Raw genomic sequence first — 22016 nt, 5'->3', positions numbered from 1 at the left:
AATGGAGTTTTACTGTAATTGGTCCACCTCTGAGTTAAAGTGCCAAACATGAGCTGAATGTGTCTATTTACTGATGTTGTGCAGAGACTTCAGCAGAGCCCTCCCTACAAGCCACGCAGATGAAGCTGAAGCGGGCGAGGTTGGCTGATGATCTGAATGAGAAGATTGCACAGCGCCCTGGTCCTATGGAGTTAGTGGAAAAGAATATCCTGCCTGTGGACTCCAGTGTCAAAGAGGCCATCATAGGTATGTATGGACCAGGTGCTTTACTAAAGTGTGCTGTATTTTGTCAGCCACTCTGCAAGGCAGCAGTGCCATACAAGAATCTAATCTAACTACTAACATTGGCCTCCAAAAATCCCCTGACATCCTTCTAGTTTTCTTCTATGCTAACCAGGTCGGACAACACCGGGATGGAGTGTTGTGTAGGCTAGATCATTGGCTCCCCAACTTCAACATTTTGGAGTGCAGGAATAACCTATCTGCTGCAGGAACTCAGCGGGTCGAGCAGCATGTTTGGAGGGGTGGGGGGGGAGGAATTGTCGAGGTTTTGGGTCAAGACCCTGTATCATTTGGTCTGAAGTATTTTATGCTTCCATGAGCCTTTATGTGAAAAACTTCTTCCTAACGTTACCCCTGAACTAGCCTCGAGTGCCCAGCTTATGGAAAAATAAATCCTATTGGTGCAGATCCTATACCTTACATTGTTGTTAAAATTTATATAAATAAGGATGCCTTAGAGTTTCAGGTTTATGATCCCTAGCTTAATGAGTGATTGTAACCCACTTTAAGAAGTTTGTGATCTGAGCTCCTACTGAGTTTGCTGCTTCCTACTTCACTGAGATGTATGATCTGCACCCAGCCGATATATTTAGTGCCCTCCGCACTTCGGAACTAACCAAGTGGTACGCCAGGCCAGCAGCTTCCAACCTATGACCCTAAAGCTGCCCACTTCAATCCTACTTCACTTGCTGAAGCATTTTAGTGCCACTGACTCTTAATAGGTAAATGTTAATTCAGAACACCAAGGCCTGTGGAATCTGCAATTTGATTTTAGGCAAATTATTGGGATTTGGTATTAAACCTTCTCTGTGATTCTGGCCCCACTTTTGCTATTTTTCATTCAGATGCAGATGCCCATGCCCCAAGGCCGACTCAAAAGCAGCCGATCGTAGCGATAAATCATGTGCATTGTGTATTGATTTAAAAATACAGTTTGAATCACACAAGTGTTATGTGGTGATATCACTGTGCAGAGTTATAGTTGGACAGTTCTGGGGTGAGGAACTTCAGCTATGCAGAGAAACTGGAGAAGCTAGGCTTACTGTGAGCTGAGATGGCAAAGGGAGATGTTCACATCTGAAGGGTTTTGATTGAGTAGATAGAAGGAGAAATGGCTTCGGCTGGTATGGAATTAAGGTAATTGTCAGGGAAGGGAAATCAGATTTTATTTTTTAATGTGACAAGTTTTGATATGCAAGGCATTCCTGGAAAAGAGGGTAGATTTTAGTCATAACTTTCCATGTATAGATTTGTAAAATGAAATACTCTCCATGGGGAAATATTGTGTCAGTCAATCGAAGTATGATACTTCATTCAAAATCTTGGCACACGCACAATGGGTTATAAAACCACCACGTGATCTAACGCCCTTGATGTTGTGATGTTTTGCTAATTCTAGAGTAAAGGCTTCTCCCTACCCTGGGTATAGGAACTGGTCTCCTCTTCGTGATTTCTTCACGAAACAAAAGAATAAAATGAAAATGTGTGCTATAGATTTTTAAAAGTTGCTGGGTATTATGTTTAAAAGGCTATTTTGTTTAAAATCATGAGAAAACTTAGACCCTTGTGTAGGAGCCTACTCTGCCCATCATGCCTATTCCTGCTCCCAAACTACCCGAGCTTTCCCTTTGTATATGTGGATTACAAGCATATAGGTCGTGGATTACAAGCATATACGTCTTGCATAAGTTGATATTTTAGCTTCTTGGCATTCCCCTCCATTATTTTGCTTCATAAGTGTTGCTATTTTACAGATTTTAGCCAGAAATACTACATATCGTATGCTCTATGTAACAGAGAGCACTTGGTGACATTGCTCCCTGTTGATAGGAAATAAAAGTAGTAAATCTATCCCTTCAGTCACTGCTATGTCATTTTAGCTGCTGCAGGAGACATTTTGAGTCACTGCGTAAGGATCCCTGGGTTGTTCTGACAGTGCTATGATCTCACCACCATAACCAATCGTGCTCAGGCACCTGACCTCTCATAGTTCCATAATAACCCCATACGATCAATGTAAACTTATGAATCTTAAATCAGGAAAACAACTTCAAATATAACGCTTGTGTGTGTTCTGCATCTCTTTATAAACTTAATCAAAAAAGCTTTTTACAGGCAGATACAGCCAGCTCATGCTCCTCCCCCTCCCCACACCCTTTTACTCTTACTCCTGCCCTCTTCCTTTCCAGTCCTGATGAAAGATCTCTGCCCGAAATGTCAACTGTTCATTGTTAGATGCTGCCTGACCCACTGAGTTCCCCCAGCATTTTGTGTGTGTTGTTCGATAGGCAGATGTAAAGTTTACGGTGTGGCTGGAATTAGACACTTGCCTTTATTGACCTTGCACCATGGAGTTCCTCTGGCATCAAAACTTGATTGTGTGTTGAAAGTTCTTAGATGGTAGTGAATGGAATTCTCTGCCCTAGAGGGTGGTGGAGTCTATATCATTAGAAGTATTTAAAGTGAGAGAAATATCTGAAAGGTCAGAGAATTGAGGCCTACAAGGAACTGGCATAGAAGAGATGAAGTTGGCATTGTTTAGCCATGATCATATCAAATAGCAGGGCAGGCACGTGGGGCTTGGTGATCCACTCTTACTAATTTTGTGTGTCGTGTGTTAATAAGCAACAATCTCGAGCCCTGATGAAGGGTCTCGGCCCGAAACATCGACTATTCATTTCCCTCCGTAGATGCTGCCTGATCTCCTGAGTTCCTCCAGCATATCATGTGTTGTGACAAAATTCACAAAGCATAGTTTGCAGAATTCATTTTGGGTTGCTATCATACAAATCTCAGCACTGGCTGGTATATACTAACATTTAAAACAAAATGCTTTGAAATGAAATGACAAAATATTACATCAGTTTTTTTTCACTGGAACATTTAGTGGGTTTTTAAGAGTTGTTGTTCTGTATATTTTTGAAAATTATGGATTTCAAATTCAGAAGGGAGTATTGATTTTGATGGATCAGGTGCCTACACTGCTTGCCTCTGGAGGATGCTGCCATGTGCTTTTCATTAGCTTACAAGGATGTTTATTGATGGTGGATGGTTGGTTGTTGATGGCTAACTCCTGATAACTTCAGGGATGATTACTTACTGGAGACACGAGACTGCAGATGCTGGAACCTGAGGCAAAAAAAAGCAAACTGCTGGAGGAACTCAGTGGGTCAGGCAGCATCTGTGGAGGGAAATGGATGGTTTCTGGTCAAGACCCTTCATCTGGACTGAGAGTAGAGGAGAGATAGCCAGCACAAGGAGGCGAGGGGAAAGGGTGGGGCCAAAGCTGGCGAGTGATGGGTGGATCCAGGTGGGGGGAGGGGGTGATTGGCAGTTGGAGGAGGGAAGGGTGGAAATAGCAACTGGGAGGTGATAGGTGGAGGCAACAAAAGGCTGCAGATCATGGAATCTGATTGGAAAGGAAGGTGGAGCATGGAACCAAGTAAGGAAGGTGGGGAGGGCAGATGGGAACAGTGAGGGGAGGGGACCTAGTGGTAGGTGGGTGGTGGGTGGAGGAGGGGCAAGGAAACTAGGTGATTGGGGAGGGTGGGGTAGAGTTAGAAGGTGTAGGTGGAACTGAGAGACCGAGACGAGAAAAAGGAAGAGCAGGTTACCTGAATTTGGAGAATTCAATGTTCATGCCTTCTGGTTGTAGACTACCCAGGTGGAATATCAGGTGCTGTTCCTCTAGTTTGCATTTGGCCTCACCCTAGCAGTGGAGGTGGCTGAGGACAGATGGCTCAGTATGGGAAGGGGAATTAAAATTACTCGCTGACATTCTACCTGGCTGCAAGTTTTCAGCCAGCGCAGATTGTGTACGCAGACTTAATTAACAGATGCCAGTGAGAATCTTTGAGCGAGCTCTGCAGTGTGGTGAATCCTCTATTTGCCTAAAGCCTAAGCTGTGGAACTCTGGCCTCTACATCCCTCTCCTTTAAGATTCATAAAACCCACATCTCTGATATCCAGTGTGACTTTGTTAAATTTTGTTTGATTGCTCCTATAAAGTGCTAAGAGCATGCTATTGTTGTAAAACATAGAGACAACTGAAAGCAAAAGAAAATTCAGTTGAACTGATTTTTATTGGAAAGGTTGCTAACTTTTGCATGAGGAGAACTTTATGAAATATTTGTTGGCGGTGAAGATCTTGTATCCAAGTCCTGTACACTTCAATATTTAGATCGCATTCAAAAGTGCACTTGGTTTTGTTGATTTTTTGAGGTCAAATATAATTGCACATTCAGTTTAATGTGACATTAGAAAACTAGTCTTCCCTTTAGAGTTCCCTTTGGTGTTTTACATGAAGCCTTTACATTGTGGTTTCTACTTTTGGTAATTACTTGGGTGTGGTTAGAGAGTAAGTGTAGGAATTAGCTGGTCATGATGCACGCATTATGATATGGTGTATTGTAAGTTTGATTGACCAGCTGATTTTTTTTCTTGATCACCACTTTTGTGTTCTGAATGTGCATTGATCTGAATGCAGTGAATTGCCTCATAGCTTCAGAGGTCCAGGTTTGATCCTGACCTTGGGTATTGCCCCTGTAGAGTTTGCTCATCCTCATTGTGACCGTACAGGTTTCTGCTATTTGCTCTGGTTTCCTTCCAAAGATGTGCTGGTAGGTTAACTGGATGTTGTGAGTTACATTTTAGTGTAAGTAAGTGGCAAAAAGGATCAAAAGAGAGTTGATGGACATGTGAGAGAATAAGTTATAAGGGTACAGAGAAATAAGGAAACGAGGAATGGGGATGAAAGGATTTCACTGTCAGGAGTTGACATGGACCAGATGGATTGAATGGCAGCTGCTTGTATCACGGTAAGTTCTTTGCAAGTGAGAAAGTCTGGTGCTGCAGTGTGCAGGAAAATCAAGCCTCCTTGCCCTGGATAACCCTTCTGTTTGTACTGAGAGTAGTAGAACAGCTTCAGGTAGATGCAAAACATAGAGCATAAAATAAGGTGTTGGTAAATCAATGGAAAACATTATTAAAGAGAATTGCATGAGAGTGCCAGTTCCTGAACCATTACGAAGCTGATGTAGGGAAGGTTAAATTATTCTTTGTCACGTTAACCGGTGCTTTTGTTTTAATCGGGATGGTTCGGTTGCATAACCAAACACGTTATTTTGTTTTTTGGATCACGCAGATTGGAGCAGGAGCTGGTCACCCAGTTGCAATGAAAGCATCCCTAATGAAATTCAGTTAATCTCTCTGCCAACTTGCTAATGCGTGTCATTACAATTCCTCTTGCAGATAATCATGTGCCGTACTCTGCATTGGCAGACAACTCATCGTTTGACGAAGACAGCAGTGATGCCCTTTCACCAGAGCAGCCAGGAAGTCAGGAGTCACTAGGGTCATTGCCATCCCCCACAGAAGCAAGATCTGTTGATCAGCACCATCCCCTCCCCACTTCTCCAACCCAGGTTTGGCCCTTTCACTTACAACCAACCTCTGAATTTAGTTTCATAGTGAGTTTTTTTTAAAAGAAGTTCCTTCCTTCATAAAAAGTGTGACCTTTCCAGACAGAAACTGCAACAAGATGTGAATGGTGGAAGCTCTAAGTCCTAAGCTGCTTTCACTTTGTTTTTTCACCCACCCCACCCCATACAACCAATGGCACGGAGACATCATTCTCCCCTTTCTGGATAAATCAACCCCACACCTTAAAGTGGCCACTCTTGACTGCATTGAATATTGGTGAACTATTCAGCTGTGGCAGCTGGTGATGCAACAGCCTGGACCCAGACAGTGTGATGGCAAAGATTGCTCCCCTTCTGCTTCTTGGCTGGAGCCTGTTGGCACTCTCCTAACCCAGTCAGATCTTGGAACAGGCATTTCTGATGGCATTTGGTGGAGACCCACAAAGTAGGTCTGCACTACTGTCAAGACAAAAGCATTACGAGGCTTTACGTTGTGGAATACCCACCAATAGTGAGCAATATATTGACAGCAATGAAAATAACCTTGGAGATGTGATGCAAACAACAGTGAGGAATTTTCTTAATATCTGAACTTCTGCCTTATATATTTGGTCTTGCTGTACACACAAGTAGCAATGCTTGCATTGTGTGATCAGAATCTGTGGACCTTTTTCTGGATTGTATGAAAACCATGTTAACACTGGCCACCTTTTAGAAAATAGGAACGTCTGGGTACAAGAAAGTGTTTGGCCCCTTGCATCTGAATTTAAATCTAGCCTAGACTGGCTCAGTGTTCGCACGTCTTTTTTGAGCCAGAAGGTTCTGGAAGTTAAAATCCAGAGACTTGAATTGACTGGAAATCCATGCCTTTTGGATGGGATGTTAAACTAAGGTATGTCTACCTAGTCAGATGGAGTTATTTCAAAGAGAAAGGTGTTCTCACCTGTGTCCACTTTCCCATATTTGTCAGTCTACCATTATTAAAGCAAATTGCCTAGTCACTGCTGCTTTGGACCTTACTGTGCACATATTTGGCTTCTACAGTACAATTTCAAAAATACTTCAATAGTTTCAAGGTGCTTTGGGACAAGCTGAGCTCGTGAGCAAGGCATTTATTTCTACTTTAATTAGACCTCCGTTGGACTGATAAGTTCAAATATCCTCTTCTAATTGTGATGGTCATAATTGAAAAAAGTTCATGCATCGTCTAATTCCTCTTTGAAAAAGCAGGTCCTTAATTCATTATCACTTTGCAAAGAAAACCTCAGGATAGCTGAATATTTTTGTAACTTATGGATTTTGTCTTTGCACTACACTGCTGCTGTAAAACAACAAATTTCACATATGTCAGTATAATAAATCTGATCCTGAGTTAGTGGTTGAACAGAGTAACAATGAAAGTCTGTTTGTAACTTTTGCTTTCCCTGACTGAGAGCATTAGTACTGGGTATGGTTCCTAGCACTCATTGTGAGTGTAGAAATAGATGCATCTCCTGATCACTCCTCAGTAGTCATTGTGTGCAACATAATTGTTGCTTAGTGGACGGCACATTACTGAGCCAGCTAAATGACTTTGTTATGCCCTTCTGCAAATGTGGAATCTCGTCCTCCATTTCACAGTGCACTGCCCTTTCTACAGATCGATGGACCATGCAGCAATATTCTGCAGTTTGCAGGATTGCTTATTTTGCAATTTGATTTCATTGGTACCTCCTTTCCTGTCTCCATCTGTCATACAACATTTGAAAGGCTGAAAAGAGCAATCAGTCAGCTGTTCTCTCCATTCCCCCCCCCCCCCCCCCACCAGCCCCAAGTTATTCTAGAACTGTCTTAATAAGAATTGCATGTGACTCAATCCTCAAGGTCCTAGATCACAACTGAATAAGAATATTTGGCTACTGGTAAACCAGAGTGGATTAACACCCACATTCAAGTCTTGGTAGCATGTACCAGCACAGAAAAATATTATCACATTGCTCCTGTAGTTTTAGTAAATATTCTTAAGTCTCTGCAAAGTCTAAGCCAGAGCCAATGTAAACCTCTGCAAAATATCTTAACACGTCAACCCTTTTTTAATAACATCAGTGCCACATTGCTGCTGCCAGACTGAGCTGTGCTATAAGGGTGCCATAGTCTCTGTGTTCTGCCAATCTCACCTGTAACATCAGTGGTTTTCTGTAAGTGAAGTCGTTAAATTGGAGGCACAAACAATCTGCATTGCTACTTTCTCACCACATTAGAAGGAGCCCTAATATCATTTGTTCCTGAGAAGGAAATCTTGTTGGGTGGTCAGGTCAGAGAACCTAAAATGCAATAATTTATTTCTCAGATGCAGGAAGATGAGGTACAAGTTTGCCCTGAATGTGGTGGTGGACCAAAGGGCCTGTTTCTGTCCTGTACCACACTGACTCTGTAAAATCTCTTGGTATTCCTCTGTACTTAGACTACTTTTGTTGTATTTCCCATTTCCTCCCTGAACTCGATTGGGAAATGATATTTGTTACTCTTTATTTAATGGCCCCCTTGTTCTGTTGCAGTATGTTGTATCCTTGCCAACTGGAACAGAATTGAACAAGTTCAAGCCAGTGTCTGAGCAACAGATTGCAAAATTGGCAAATGGTGTGCCATCTCCAGCTGCTAAACCTGCGCCAACACTCATTAAAGTAAGCAACTCTTAAATGTTTATACAGTGGGTCATGTGATCACATTTTGCATCATAACAAAATATGTGGTCAGAAATGTTGAATTTTTGGAATTTAGTTGATTGATCAGCTGTTGAATTATTTACATGAAGTTGTGTGGTTCAAATTACTCCCATTTACTTTGTTTCCTTGCCAGTTTCCCATTCTCCTTTCCTGTCACTGTTGTCTCCTTTTGTGGAACTGTTTTTGGCAAGCTATTCATTTATTCACAGAAGTTTGGTCTGATCCTGGTCTGTGCTTCCCTCACACAATCTCATTTCTGGACGCTGAACAGCTGGAAGAATTGTCCCTTCCTATGCCCAGCATCACTGTGGTCAATTCTACTGCACTTATCTGCTTGAGCAGTGTTAATTCTCTAGGCATTGCATTGAACCTGAAACCTCAGTCTCAGTTGACTTGGCACTCAATATAAACATCTGAGGAATCCAAAGTACCATGTGTTTTTTACTCATTCCAACATGAGAAAATATGGTTAGCTAATTGGTAAAGTTTTAATTTCTAAATATACCTCACTCTAAATCATTTATTCAACGCATCAGTACATGATGGACAGTTATGTTTTTTGACAACACACCACGCAGCTTCAAAACATCTGCACTTGAACTGGGTGGAATCCTGTGTTTAAGAACTAAGTTTCGTTGTTCAATGTTTTCCTGATAAATCTGAGCTACATCACAATGATGCATTCATCATTGGTGGCAGAAGGTTGGCAGTTGCCAGTTTTGATCAGTCTCATAGATTAGAAAGAATTGGCTTCTGAGTGTACATCAGTGGGGAATTTCTCTCTTTTATTCTGAGGCAAATTGGCTGGTGTTTTTTCAGATCTTTAATTCGAGGCAGTTTAATAGAAAAGGTATCAGAAGGTCTCAATGGATAGCACCTGCTTGCCAGCAGTTAAAGTGGTGTAAATGAGTTGTGTTAGTGGCACACCTGAGTCACTACCATGTCTGAAAGCTTTAGCTGTTCAGACATGAACGCTGTCCTTCTCCTGCACCTAGCTGATTCTGATGCCAAACTTCCATTTGATTGTGTTCGGAGTTTTTTTTATTCACCCACTATATATGGACACGGAGTCCATCTCCACATTACAAGCATTTTGTAAAAAAAAAAGGAGTATACTTTCCTTTCTCATTTCTGTCCATCTTGCTATTTAGCATGTTTATAAACTTCTCATCATAAGAGAGGCTTTTATGGCTTTAGAAGGGGACAGGGTTCAGCTTTTCTGTCTGGCATTTTACCACTGCCTTGTGTTTCAGGTTTTATTTATCAATGGGATTTCCTGCTTTTTCTGGTAACAAACTAATTGAGAATATACACCCAGAGTATTAATTTTCTCTTCTTGTCTAGGCTGAAAACAATGTTTTCTATCCTTGTATTTTGGGGTCCCAGCATTTCTCTGGTCTCTTCTGTTTAAGTGAATTATACACACCAGAACGACCCTGCTTCGGTCTCCAGTGTGAGCTGTGTTAGCTGATCTTGGCTAAAACCCTACTTGATCTGTGTACTCGGCTGTTCGTTGAAATAAACTCAGATAAACTCATTAAACTACAGTAAAACTCCGATAATCTGTTCTCAACTATTTGGAAATCCAAATAGTTCAGCATCTGGTTCACCAGCTGATGTTTGTCATGTCCCCTGAAACTCACCGTGGCCCTGGTTCTTGTGCTCCCTTAAAACTCACTGGGTTCTTTGGATAATTTATTATAATGCAGTGCAACATCTAAATATTAATTTAAAGATAGCACTTACAGGAGTAGCATCCAATAGTCTGGAAAATCCACCAATCCTGCACCAAAGTACCAAGTGTGCTGGAATGTCAGAGATTTGCGTATCTGGAAGCAGCTTTGTAGAGTTATTTCAACAAATCTGTTTGGAAGACCACATTACCCCTGTGAGATGATCATTGTCACCAAAAAATTAGTTGGTAAATTATGAAATTGATCCTATCCTCAACCACTCCCTTCGTCATCAGGGCAGTAAATAATGGGTTCAGACGTGAGCTGCTTGTCATACTTAGTTTTTAGCAGGGGTCCTTTAATGAATTTCCTGGCCACGTTTATAGAGCAGATGCTGCAAATCCAGGCCTGGTGGAGTGGGAAAAGATCAGCCAGAGTTTCCGGGAGGTAAGCTGTCCAGCAATCCCTCTTAGAAGCTGCAACTCGTGGATTTCGAACGCTGACGGGATCTGCTTGGCTTTCAAGGTCACTGTCAATCTTTGGGCTAACCCATCAAGTTGGGAAATGGTGTTGTTGCCACTGTCAGCATCTTTTGAGATGGATGTACATTGGCAAGAGGATAAGTGGGATCAAAGTAAATAATCCCAAAGTGATGGGGTGGGGTGTGTATTTGAAAAATCTTTCCTTAGTTTAATGTGAAAGTATTGCTGCCTGTTACAGCAGTCACATTGCTTGTCTGTTCATTTACAGAACTGACCTTCGTCAATTTGCATTGAAAGGATTAATCCGTTTATATAAATTAATTATCTGCAAAGGGTAATACCATCAAAAAATAGTCCAAAAGAAATTTTTAACTTGAGTAATCATTCCTGTTATGGGTCCAGTAATGTTCCTAGCATAGCTCCTTTTGTTCGTTCAACTCTGGGCTTGGGTTGAAGCTGCAGTTCTGGTCATTAATATGTAGTATATTGATACAATCCATTGTACTATACAAACTTAACGTCCTCCTCGAGTGTATGTGGGTCACTCAGTTTGAATTTCCTGATTCAGCAAAGTCAGCCCAAACTGGCACGTGACAAGAACCAGCGGAACAAGAAGCTGAAGGAGCCAAAGTCCCGGGTGAAGAAGCTGAAGTACCACCAATACATGCCTCCAGACCAGAAACTGGAGAAGGCCACGCTGCCTCTGGACACTGCCTATTCCAAACTACTCCAGCAGCAGCAGCTCTTTCTGCAGCTCCAGATCCTGTGTCAGCAGCAGCAACATTACAACTATCAGACCATCCTCCCTGCACCACCAAAGTAAGTACCCAGCCTGTACGCAGTGTTTGCACAAATATTCCAGTGCTGCAGTTTATTTATGGTTTCTGGTATCTGCAGCGCTCTGAAGGGTGTCCAGAAGTTTTGTGCATCGGATGCAGCTTTGAGCCGTTTGAGGGCAGCGTGATTCCACTAGTTGTTCTCTGTCCATACTGGGCCGGTTGCCTTTCCAGAGCATTAGTTGAAGCTCGTGCCCCCTACCCTGTGGAGGGGAGGGAGAGAGTCTGGGTTCTTGCCTCTGGTTGCTATGTTGTTACCCCTCTTGGAAAGTGGACAGGATGAGGACGTCTGTCAGACAGTACATCAGCTCTTACTGGACAGCGAAATACAACTTGACAGCCTAATGCAACAACAGTCAGAGCCTTTGGGAGAGAGGAGGATACCAGGTGGGGGAGAGGCTGATCACAAATGGAATTATTGGTTTAACCTCTGTTCTGTTCCCTCGCCAAGTCCCCAGCTCGTTAATGTTAACACAGTTACTGATGGTCTTGAGAAAGGGCCGCAAGTGTGAGTGACCAGTGAGAAGACATCCCTCAGTTACTGGAAGTGTCATGTGTCAGTGATGTAATGGTCTCATGGCTGGTGATCATGCCAGCATCATTGTGTCTTCTGAAAACCATCCTTTACTTTTTGGAGTGATCTTTTGCGCACTTCCCTACACAGGCATTTAATACAAGTTACTATATACTGTACAAGTACTGATTCCTCCAGTGTGATGGCCCATCTTGCACCAGAGTTTCTTGCATGTTGTTTCTACATTCTTTGTGTTCCCATTTTTAAACAGTGACCAAAATGAGGCCACAGTGAATTTTTATTTTTTCCTTTTCCTTGTATTTTCTTTCCCCTCCAAAACGTGACAGAGTTGCTGCTTGCAGGAGTCTGGTGTGGTACTGCTGGATATATTGTCCGAGGTGTATCTGTCAATCACTTACAGTCCCAAATTGTTAACTTTATCTGACCTAGAAGTTCAGTTTGTTACAGAAGATTTTCCGAATGTATCATTCCCCTCATCCAAACATTTTGTAATGACCAGTACAGATCTAAATACCAGTGTTGACCACTTGGGTTGAACGGCTCATTTCTGTACCTTTTATAAATCTGAAGGTGGCACAGTGGTGCAACTAGTACAGCTCCAGTGACTTGGGTTCAGTCCTGACCTCTAGTGCTGTCTGGGAAGCTTGCTGTCTGGGAAGCTTGCTCCCTGTGACCATGTCCTTTGTCAGAGGCTTCGGTTTCCCCCTATTTCCCAAAGAAGTGCAGATCGGTAGGTTAATTGGCTGCTGTAAATTGCCCCCAGTGTGTAGCTTGGTCATATCTGGGGGGAGTTGAAGGGAAAGTGGGGAGAATAAAATGGGATTGGTGTAAATGATGAATGGCAGGGACTTGGTGGATCAAAGGGCCTGCTTCTGTGCTATATGACTGACTCCGTTGCTCACAATGTCACTGGGAGATATTTTATAATAGGTTGCCTTACCTTTTAATGAGTGGTTTTTTGTACTACTTTTCAGACAGAACAATGAGCATCAAACCAGCAGTGGTTCTACACCAGTAAGGCCTCTGACCAACAGCACATCATCATCAGGTTCGGGGGGTCTGCCACGGCAGAATAGCTGCACAGCCGTCATCAAACCGCCAGCGTCTCTGCCCTCAAACCTTGATGATCTGAAGGTGAGTTGCATTCTAACGTTCCACGTACATCTTGCTTATGAGCCACTGGTCCGAGTTTGTAGCAGGCACCCCTCTGTAGGAATCATCTCCCTTTTTATTGAATTTTGGGTTTTTCCTCTTGTATGCTAATTTGCACTGGGATGCATTTTGCCCTTTCCCATGATTTTGTGGTACCTTGGCTAAATAATTCCTCACATGGGCACTGAGGCTGATCTATCTGCTGGCAGCAAAACATTGAACTGAGGTTGCGTCTTCAGATTCTGAGTTGCTTGGCTTGGTATCACCCAGTGAGCAATTGAAAACCCTAGAACCTATGTAGTGGGTTTACAGCATTCAGCAGAGTGCTGCTCAGTGCCTCATCAGTGGGTGTGGAAAATGCAATGGAGCAGGGTAGTTGTTTCTAGTCTGATTTCCTGGTCAATTTACCCCCACTCCAGTACCCCAACTGGTATCTAAGGACATAGCAAATGTCTGCAGACTGTAATGTGATGATGACTATGTACAGTTGGCTGCTGCTGTTATTCTGATGGGTGGAGCCAGTCCTCTGGGTTTGTGACAGGTCGGGACCTCTGACAGGTGTGCTCCCACCCCCCGGTCCCCCTTCCCCCAGGGATCTCTGACAGCTGTGCTTCCCTCTCCTCCGGGTCCCTGGGGTCTCTGATGCCCCTGCCCCTGGTGTGACCGCTCCCGCCTCCCCCCCGGTCTATGACGGTGACACATCTTCCTGTCTGTCCACAGGTGGCTGAGCTGAAGCAGGAGCTGAAGCTGCGGGCGCTGCCGGTGTCGGGAACTAAAACCGACCTGATTGAGCGGCTGAAGAACTACCAGGAGCAGGTGCGGGGGGGAGGGACCCTCGCCACAGCCCCTGCCCCGGCGGCCGCCGTCACCAAGACCGTCCCGCTCGCCTCCAAGCCCGCTGAGGTGGTGGTGGCCTTCACTGCCCGCTCCGCTGGCGCCCCAGCGGCAGTGATCGCCACCACCCCTACCCCTCCGGTCTCGCCCGCCCCCTCCGACCGCTCGGTGCAGAGCATGGAGGACGGCAGCGTGCCCGAGGTGCCAGCCGAGCCCCCCCAGTCTCCACCCCTGCACTCGGCGTGCAAGGAGGAGCCGCCCTGCCCCAACGGCGTGACTGCCAGCACCGCCCTGGTGCCCAGCACCATCGTCCGCCGCGGCGGGGGCCGAGAGGCAGGCAAGGACTCGCAGGCCGCCATCAAGGACCTGATGCTGCAGGAGAAGGACAAGCAGATCGAGGAGCTAACCAGGATGCTGAGGCAGAAGCAGCAGCTGGTCGAAGCTCTGCGCCTCCAGCTGGACCAGGAAAAGCGCACGCAGCAGCAGCAGTCCGCCAACGCCCCCGCCCCCAGCCAGCTCCCCACCCCGCCCAGCTCCCGGAAAACCATCGCCGTCAAGCAAGAGAACCCGCCACCCAGCTGCACCCTCTCCGGCAAGCCCGACCCATCCAGCCCGCTCCCCGGCCAAGCGGAGCCCCCGAGGGCAAACCCCGGCACTCCCGGGCCCAACCCGGTGCCAATCAAGACGGTGATGGTGAAGCAGGAGGGCGGGGGGAGCAGCTGCCAGCCACCCACGCCGGCACCGACCATCCTGCTGAGCCCATCACAGCCAAACCGGCTTACCACGGGCATACTGAGGACAATCACGCAGGCACAGAGCCCCAGCTTGCTGACTAACGGAGCCGGCACTCACATCCTCCTCACCATGACTCCACAAAGGACAGACGTGGACAGTGCATCTCCCCCCGTGAGCACCACCAAGGATCAACCAGCAACACAGGTACTCAATGATGGGTTTAATGTGAGAGGGGAAAGATCTAACAGGGATCTGAGGGGCACCTTCTTTCACACGGCTTCTGAGGTTAATGATGACTGCTGGTGCTCATTGTGACCTTGAAGCACCCAGCGCTTGTTGAATGGAAACCCTGTAGGTACCGGGGGCTCATTTCACTGATGTGAGAATTCTAGATTTGTTTGAACAGGGTTTTATTGCCTGCAACCTGACAAAGGTCTGAAAAATTACCAGCAAGTTGGGTAGGGTGCAGGGAACCTAAACTGGGGAGCATTAATTGGAAGGTAAGGTCTTTGGGAGAAGCTCCTCAACCCACAGAGAGTCACTACCATGGGACTGGTTGAGACAAGTATGAAGGTAAACCAGATACAACCAGGAGGGATAAAGGGACGGAACAAGATGCTGAGTGAGAAATGAAGCAAGGTGGGAGGGAGTTCATGTGGAGCATAAATTGGGATACTCAATCTCTTTCTGTGTTGTAAATTCTCAAGTGGCATTGACTTCTCTCACTGTTGGAGGCCAAATTGTTGATGCAAGTTCTGCTTTCTGCCAGCAGAGTGCAGTACCGAACTAATGCCCTGATGGTGGGAATGCAGTGCAACAGTTTATACTGTGATTAGTGTTTGATTTGATGAGTGGATTTGTACAGATTTGATTCAGAAATAGCTAGATTGCATTTAAGCAGCTCCCTTAAAACGGACGTTAGTTTGATATGAAGAATAAAAGTTGTAAAATATTCCAGCAATAATTAGTGATTGTGGAACCACTGTATCCAGGGTATATTACACCTTTGTCCAGGGAATAGAACTAATGTTCCCATTGAAAGGAACACTTTCACACTCTTAAACATGGGACCTGTTCACTACTGCCGTGTAACTTAAACTTGTCGGGTCTTTAACGTAATTAAAAGTCTAAAGGAGGGGTTTGAATAGAGGAAAGAAGAATGGATTTTGGGACGAAATTCTGAAGCTTGAAGTTTCGGCAGCTGAAGCCACAGGCTAACAATGGTGGACTAATTTAAACAGATGGCAAGGGCAGAATTGGAAGGACGAGTGTATGTTGGGGAGGATTTTAACCCAGGGGCAAATTATGCATTGGGAGGGTGAGAGTGTTTGAAGACAAGCCTATCATTACAACATCCAGTGGTGCAGGTTAAGGCAGAACTTTGGAGAATCTTATATCCAGTGTTTGGGAGGGATGGAGAGAGGCTAGTCTGGGGTACATCGGGTTGGTTAAGTCGGGAGCAAGGGTGAAGTTGAACAGTGTCACTGAAGTGGAAAGAGGCAATCTTAGTGTTGGAAAAGGTGTGGTCTGAAGCTCTACTTGGGGTCATTTGTGCCATGAAAGTTGTGAACATACTGGTTCTGTTTTAGGCAGTTGACAGTGAGGAGGAATCAGTGACTGGGGGGACCAAAGACTGAGTTCTGCCTTCCCGATATATGTAGTTGGATGAAGTTTCTGCTCAACCAGTATATGACGTTGGATGTGCTGGTAGCAGTTCAGAGAGGTGGGATTGGTGTCAGGGTGAACCTGTGGAAGCGGTGCTGCTGCTGAAAGGCAACATCTGGACAGGAAATGGGAGAGTGTGGAGATGGCAGTGCAGGGAAAGGACATTGCAGCAATTCCCTGGGCAGGTGAATATGAAAACCCACCAGGTAGCGGCCTCTTGTGTCTCCATGTTTCTGGAGACATCATTGAAGACCCATTTAAGTGATGTTTCTGACACTGCAACGTTCTCTGCTGCTGGAGTGAAGGCCATGTTTGTAAAGTGGAGCCAGAATGACACCTACAGCCAAGTGACATATAAAGTTGGGAATTCTGAGCCTGTTGAAACTATTAAAGTCCTACTTCAGGGTGTTGTACACAGCCCTGCTGCTAATACAACTTTCCTACAGTTACCAGATTTCTCTCTTGCTCTCAGGCAGTGATGTCTCCCCCCTCCCAGGAACAGGCACAGCTGACAACACCCACCACTCAGTCAAAGCAGCAGCCACAAACAGGAACGATGACCCAGACAGGAAAGAAGGTACACACTTTGTATTTGTGATGTGGAGCTAATCCTCCACCTTTTAGCCAGGATGCAGAGAAGGTGGGGCTGCAAAGTGGGCTCCGATACAGTCTGGAATATCCCTTAGTTTGCCGAAGGTCTGTGTTAGGTTTTCATTACTTTTAAGGATCTGGACATTACTGGCAAGGCCAGTATTTATTGCCCATCCGTAAATGCCCTTGAGGAGGCAGAGGTGAGCCCCCTTGAGCCACTACTGTACTTCCAGTGAAGGTGTTCCATGGTGCTGTTGGGGGAGAGCTCCAGAGTTTAGAAACAATGACCGTGGGAAAACCAGCAATAAATTTCCGAATCAGAATGGTGTGTGATTTGGACTGGAAATTGCAGGCGGTAGTGCGGCCCTTTCTCTCCTTACTGGGGGAGGCTACAGATATGGGAAACTTGTGTGTATTATATATAAGGAATACCATAAGACAAAGGAGCAGAAGTCAGCCATTCGGCGCATCAGGTCTGCTCTGCCATTCTATCATGAGCTGATCCATTCTCCCATTTAGCCTCACTCCCCCGCCTTCTCACCATAACCTTTGATGCTCTGGCTACTCAGATACCTATCAATCTCTGCCTTAAACACACCCAATGACTTTGCCTCTGCAGTCACCCGTGGCAACAAATTCCACAGATTCACCACTCTCTGACTAAAGAAATTTCTCCTCATCTTTGTTCTGAATAGGCGCCCTTCAATCTTGAAGTTGTGCCCTCTTGTACTAGACTCCCCTACCATGGGAAACAACTTTGCCACTTCTACTCTGAGTACCTACTTGATCTTTTCCAAATTGCATCCTGTACATTGTTACAGTGTTTGGCATTTGGGAAGGCGAAGTTTCATTTACTAAAAGCCTCGTTGCATGAGTCTGAGTTACCTGCTTTGTGGCTGTGTCGCGGTTTCTGCAGGTGGTATCTGACCCTTATTATATTTTAAATGTAGGACCAGAAGGTGGGTCTGCAGCTGATCACTGGGACATCCGGTGCTGTGCTGTCATACGCCTTGACACCTCAAAACCTGCAGCCATTCTTTGTAAACAATGCGACCGAGAACTCATTACAGACTAGGGTGAATAATGGATCCAGCTCCCCACACAAGGTGAGTTAGTGAATCACTTCAGACATTTTAGAATTGTGACAAGAAGCAAAAACCCACCCACTGATTGTGAGGGGCCTGTAGGCAGTGGTGGAGGGGGATAGATGGTGATGGGTATTTTTTTCCCTCATCCCAATTGCTCCTCTCTAAATCTGCTCCCTCACCACTCTGTAACATTTGACTCTTTCCTTATGGGGTTGTCAAATTTCCTGAGTGTTTGTAAAGCCTAGGAATTGAATAATCTGAGAGGACACTGGAGATGTTTTTAAAAAAAACATTCATTTTCTTTGAAAACTTGTTTGAGAGTACCAGAGTTAAAAAGAAGGCTGTTCAACAGTCACTATTAATCAACTGGGTAGCAAAGCTGTTCCCTTTCCTATGGGCTGTGGATGGCAGGCAGAAACTGTTGCTGCTGCCAGATAACCATTGCCCCCAACCATCAAACCACGCGAACCCCACCCATCACTTCCAACTGCCACCAAAATCAGAGCTAATCTAGAATATTTACAGATGTGAGAGGAATTGGCTACAGGGGAAGATGGGCAAAGTTGTGTTTATACTGCATGGAGCAGAAGTGTTGCAGGTGATGGAGGGGTTAATGCCCTAAGAATGGAGGAGCTGTTTCTGCTGATGAAGGTACAGATAACTGGTAGAGAATATGATTACTTTCAACCACGGTTGGTATGAATAAGAGTGAGCTCCCTGAATGAATAGCAGATTCAAAAGTAGCTTGCAAAAGGGAATTGGACATGGACATGAAGGGGGGAAAATTGCAGGATCCTGGGGAAGAATTGGAAAATCAGCCTACATGGTAACCAGCTGAATGTTCAAAGAGTGTTGAGCCACATTCAGAGAGTGAGCAACGCTCACCAGTGGCTGAGTTCCTTCAATACTTTTCACCTCTAGCAGTGAGGAAAATCGAACCAGGGGGTTGGAGTTGCCCCAGATGGATTGACCTATTCAAGGTATGGATTCCAAACTTTGAGCATGCTCTGCATATAGACTGTTAATTCCTGTGAGGTTTCCAGGATTCTTTCTTGAAGTTTGGCTTGTCCTAAAAGGTGTTCCTGTTGGTTCACTGGGTTGTGAGCTAGCTTTCTCATTGTGAACCCAGTCCAAGTGATTAAGGTAATGAAAAGTCAACCAAGACCTTACCACAGCAATTCCTGAGGTTTATTGCCTGACAGGGAAGTGTTTTGGAGCATAATCACTTAGTGATGGGATTTAGTTGGTGCTGATGATTCCCTGCACTTGATCTAGGCTCCTTGGGGAAGATGTCAAGGGATCAGGTTAGATGGTATCTTCCTTGTTTCTAGGTGGGCTTCCAGGAGGAGGTGATAGGAGGGAATGGGAATAGAAAATGCCTTGGTTTCTTCAGCATTCTCCAACAACAAAGTTGGAGAACCATGCCAATGTGCTCTACCCCAATCACATTCCATGCACCATCTCCAGCTTGATGGATCACCTTATTTCCCCTTCTCCTTGACATGTCATGTCGTCTCCAACACCTCCCCACTGCCTCCATCTTGCCGTGAAGCAAGAAAGTTCTGTGGCCTTAGCCACATCCCCAGAGAATTTGTCCCAATCGGCACAGTCCCCACTGGGAGTGTTATGCCTTTTAAGCTGTGATTCAGTCCCATTGTTAATGGGTGGTGGTTGATTGGTGTGGATGCAGATTGGTGTGGTCCTGTGTCCATGCTCTATGACTCTCAGCAAGTGACCAGGCTGATCTGACCCAATGATGTCAGGAAGGTTTGGGCTGCTGCAGAGCTGGCTTGGGAACCTGAACACCTCAGCTCATTGCTACATGAATTTGTTCTTCTTTTCAGTCTTGGTTTGTGCCTGGTGGTCACACTGTTGTTTTACTGTTTTCAGGAAAACTCCAGAAGCCAAGAGATGGATGATTTGTTTGATATCCTCATTGAAAGCGGAGGTAAGATGACGATGGCAAAATATTTTCTTTTGCTGGGTTAAGATTGTTTTCGTCAGACTGCCCAACCAACAATGTTGACTGTGAGTCTCTGAGTTAAGACCTGATAGAGGTGTACAGAATTGAGGGGCATTTGTAAAGTGGATAGGAAAGTTCTCCCCCTAGCAGAGGTGCCTAAAACTAGAGGGCATAGGTTTGGGGTAAGGGCTAAGAGGTTTAAAGGGGATCTGAGGATCACCCAGAGGGTGATTGGAATCTGGAACACAGTGCCTGAGTGGATGGTGAAGGCAGGTACTCCCAACGTTTAAGTGTCGAGACAAACACTTGAATGGCCAAGGCAGAGCAGGCCACCAACCAAGTGCTGGCAAATGGGATTTGTAGATACTAGTTTGTTGGCATGCAGCTGGTAGGCTGTAGTGCTTGTTTCTAGCCCTCCAGCTCTGTCTCCTTGTTCTTGACATAGCACTGACCGAGCGTGATTCTTACTTGGGACCACCTGCTATATTTTCTCTTAACTTTCCTTCCCTCCTATCCTGTTGCACCATTCCATTGACATCGGCACCCACCCCAAACATCCATGTTTGATGCTGAAGAGCCTGAATTCTCGTGGGACCCGAGGTGCTGAACTCCACTCTCAGTCCGCATTCAGGAGAGACCGTGCGTAACTGTTTAGATCTTAGTCACACTGAAACCCTAGGTGACTAACATTGATCGTATCTCTAGCGCCTGCTCTTCAAATGTGCTGTCAGTCCCCAGCCACCTTTCAGGGTTTAATGTAGGCAAACCCTTTAAGATGTTCACAAGCACCTGGTGGTGAGGGGATGGGTGGGTTGATGAGGAGGTGTGATAAGGGTTATAATCAAATTCAATGGCGCAGGTTGGGGGGAGGTGGGGCCGGGTTGTTTATAATTGTCTGCAGTGCCTTGGGTTAGGATAGGTGGAGGGAATTAATGATCAATACAGTTCAGAAGGTATGAATCCTGATGGTGATGGGCACCATGGACGAATTGGGCCAAAGGACTTGCTTCCACGCTGTATTACTCTGACTCTAGGTATTGGGTTAAACGCGGTTTAACCCTTCATCTAGTCAAGTAGTGCATCGGGAGATTGAAAGGTTCCCAACTGGATCTCAGTGTGTTGAACCAAGACTAGGTTAATGCAAAAGAGAAATGATCAAAGCTTTTGCTTATTTTCTTTGCCTTCATTTACAGAAATTTCCGTCAATGCCAAGGACATTACTGCCTCTTTAAACACGCCATCTCCGCAGAGCGTCTCGCCCACGCTTGCCGTGTCTCCACCGCTGACTGCTCTCAAAGTGGAGCCACCATCCCCGCAGTTGTTGCTGGAGCCCATCGCCGACAGTCAGCCCAGTAACCAGAGAGCCGGCTCGAGGACTTTCTAGTAAGCACAACCGGTGTCCCGTTGTTGTCAGTAGACCACGATGGCACTCAGCCTCTCTCGCTCATCGATGATCTACACAACCAAATGCTGAGCAGCTCCAGTATACTAGAACATCCACACTCTCCCATGGACACTTCAGACATGCACCTTCACCACCGACAGCACCAGCCTGACCCTGGACCTTGCCGGACACTAACTTGGACAACATGGAGTGGCTGGACCTTACTATGGGTGGTTCCTCTGTGGGTCTTGCTCCTTTGAGCTCTGTGACCCCCAGTGTCTTCTCTACTGACTTCCTAGATGGTCACGACTTGCATTTACACTGGGATTAACGTCAACAGCCAAAACGTTGAGGGCGATCCTCCGCGGAGCCTCTTGGTCAATGTGGAACTTCCGTGCGCTGATGCTGAATCAGGGTGAGTGTCCTCGAGTGTGGTTCTTCGCTGTCACTTTAACTGAGCAGGATCTGCACACGACTCAGGAATGCACATCCTTTTGCGAAGCATCAGAGTCACGGGCAACTACGGGCTGGAGCTCATGGCTGTACCTCTGAGCCCAACCACTGCTGCTGGGGGAACCACACCTGGATTAGAGTCCAAATCAGAGGATGGACTTTATTAAAAAGTTGACCAGAACAAAATGGAGCCTTTGATCGATAGTCTTCACATGGCT

The 22016-nt window shown here is 45.4% G+C and overlaps 1 protein-coding gene across 4 annotated transcripts in view; it reads left to right on the top strand.

The window, feature by feature from the left end:
* Positions 1 to 21669, top strand: part of LOC127585475 (myocardin-related transcription factor A-like) — a 165839-nt gene extending 144170 nt beyond the window's left edge. For all 4 annotated transcript variants that reach the window (XM_052042952.1, XM_052042953.1, XM_052042950.1 and 1 more), the window contains 10 exons: positions 85 to 246; positions 5533 to 5705; positions 8240 to 8365; positions 11131 to 11381; positions 12908 to 13067; positions 13806 to 14858; positions 16792 to 16896; positions 17861 to 18016; positions 19889 to 19946; positions 21155 to 21669. In XM_052042952.1, the coding sequence (XP_051898912.1) occupies positions 85 to 246; positions 5533 to 5705; positions 8240 to 8365; positions 11131 to 11381; positions 12908 to 13067; positions 13806 to 14858; positions 16792 to 16896; positions 17861 to 18016; positions 19889 to 19946; positions 21155 to 21345 (2435 nt within the window). In that variant the 3' untranslated portion in view covers positions 21346 to 21669. The remainder of the gene's footprint in view (positions 1 to 84; positions 247 to 5532; positions 5706 to 8239; positions 8366 to 11130; positions 11382 to 12907; positions 13068 to 13805; positions 14859 to 16791; positions 16897 to 17860; positions 18017 to 19888; positions 19947 to 21154) is intronic.
* The last annotated feature ends 347 nt before the right edge of the window (positions 21670 to 22016 follow it).

This window comes from Pristis pectinata, chromosome 33, assembly GCF_009764475.1.
Source record: "Pristis pectinata isolate sPriPec2 chromosome 33, sPriPec2.1.pri, whole genome shotgun sequence".
In the NCBI taxonomy this organism is placed as follows: domain Eukaryota; kingdom Metazoa; phylum Chordata; class Chondrichthyes; order Rhinopristiformes; family Pristidae; genus Pristis; species Pristis pectinata.
This window is presented reverse-complemented; position numbering and strand designations above follow the sequence as displayed.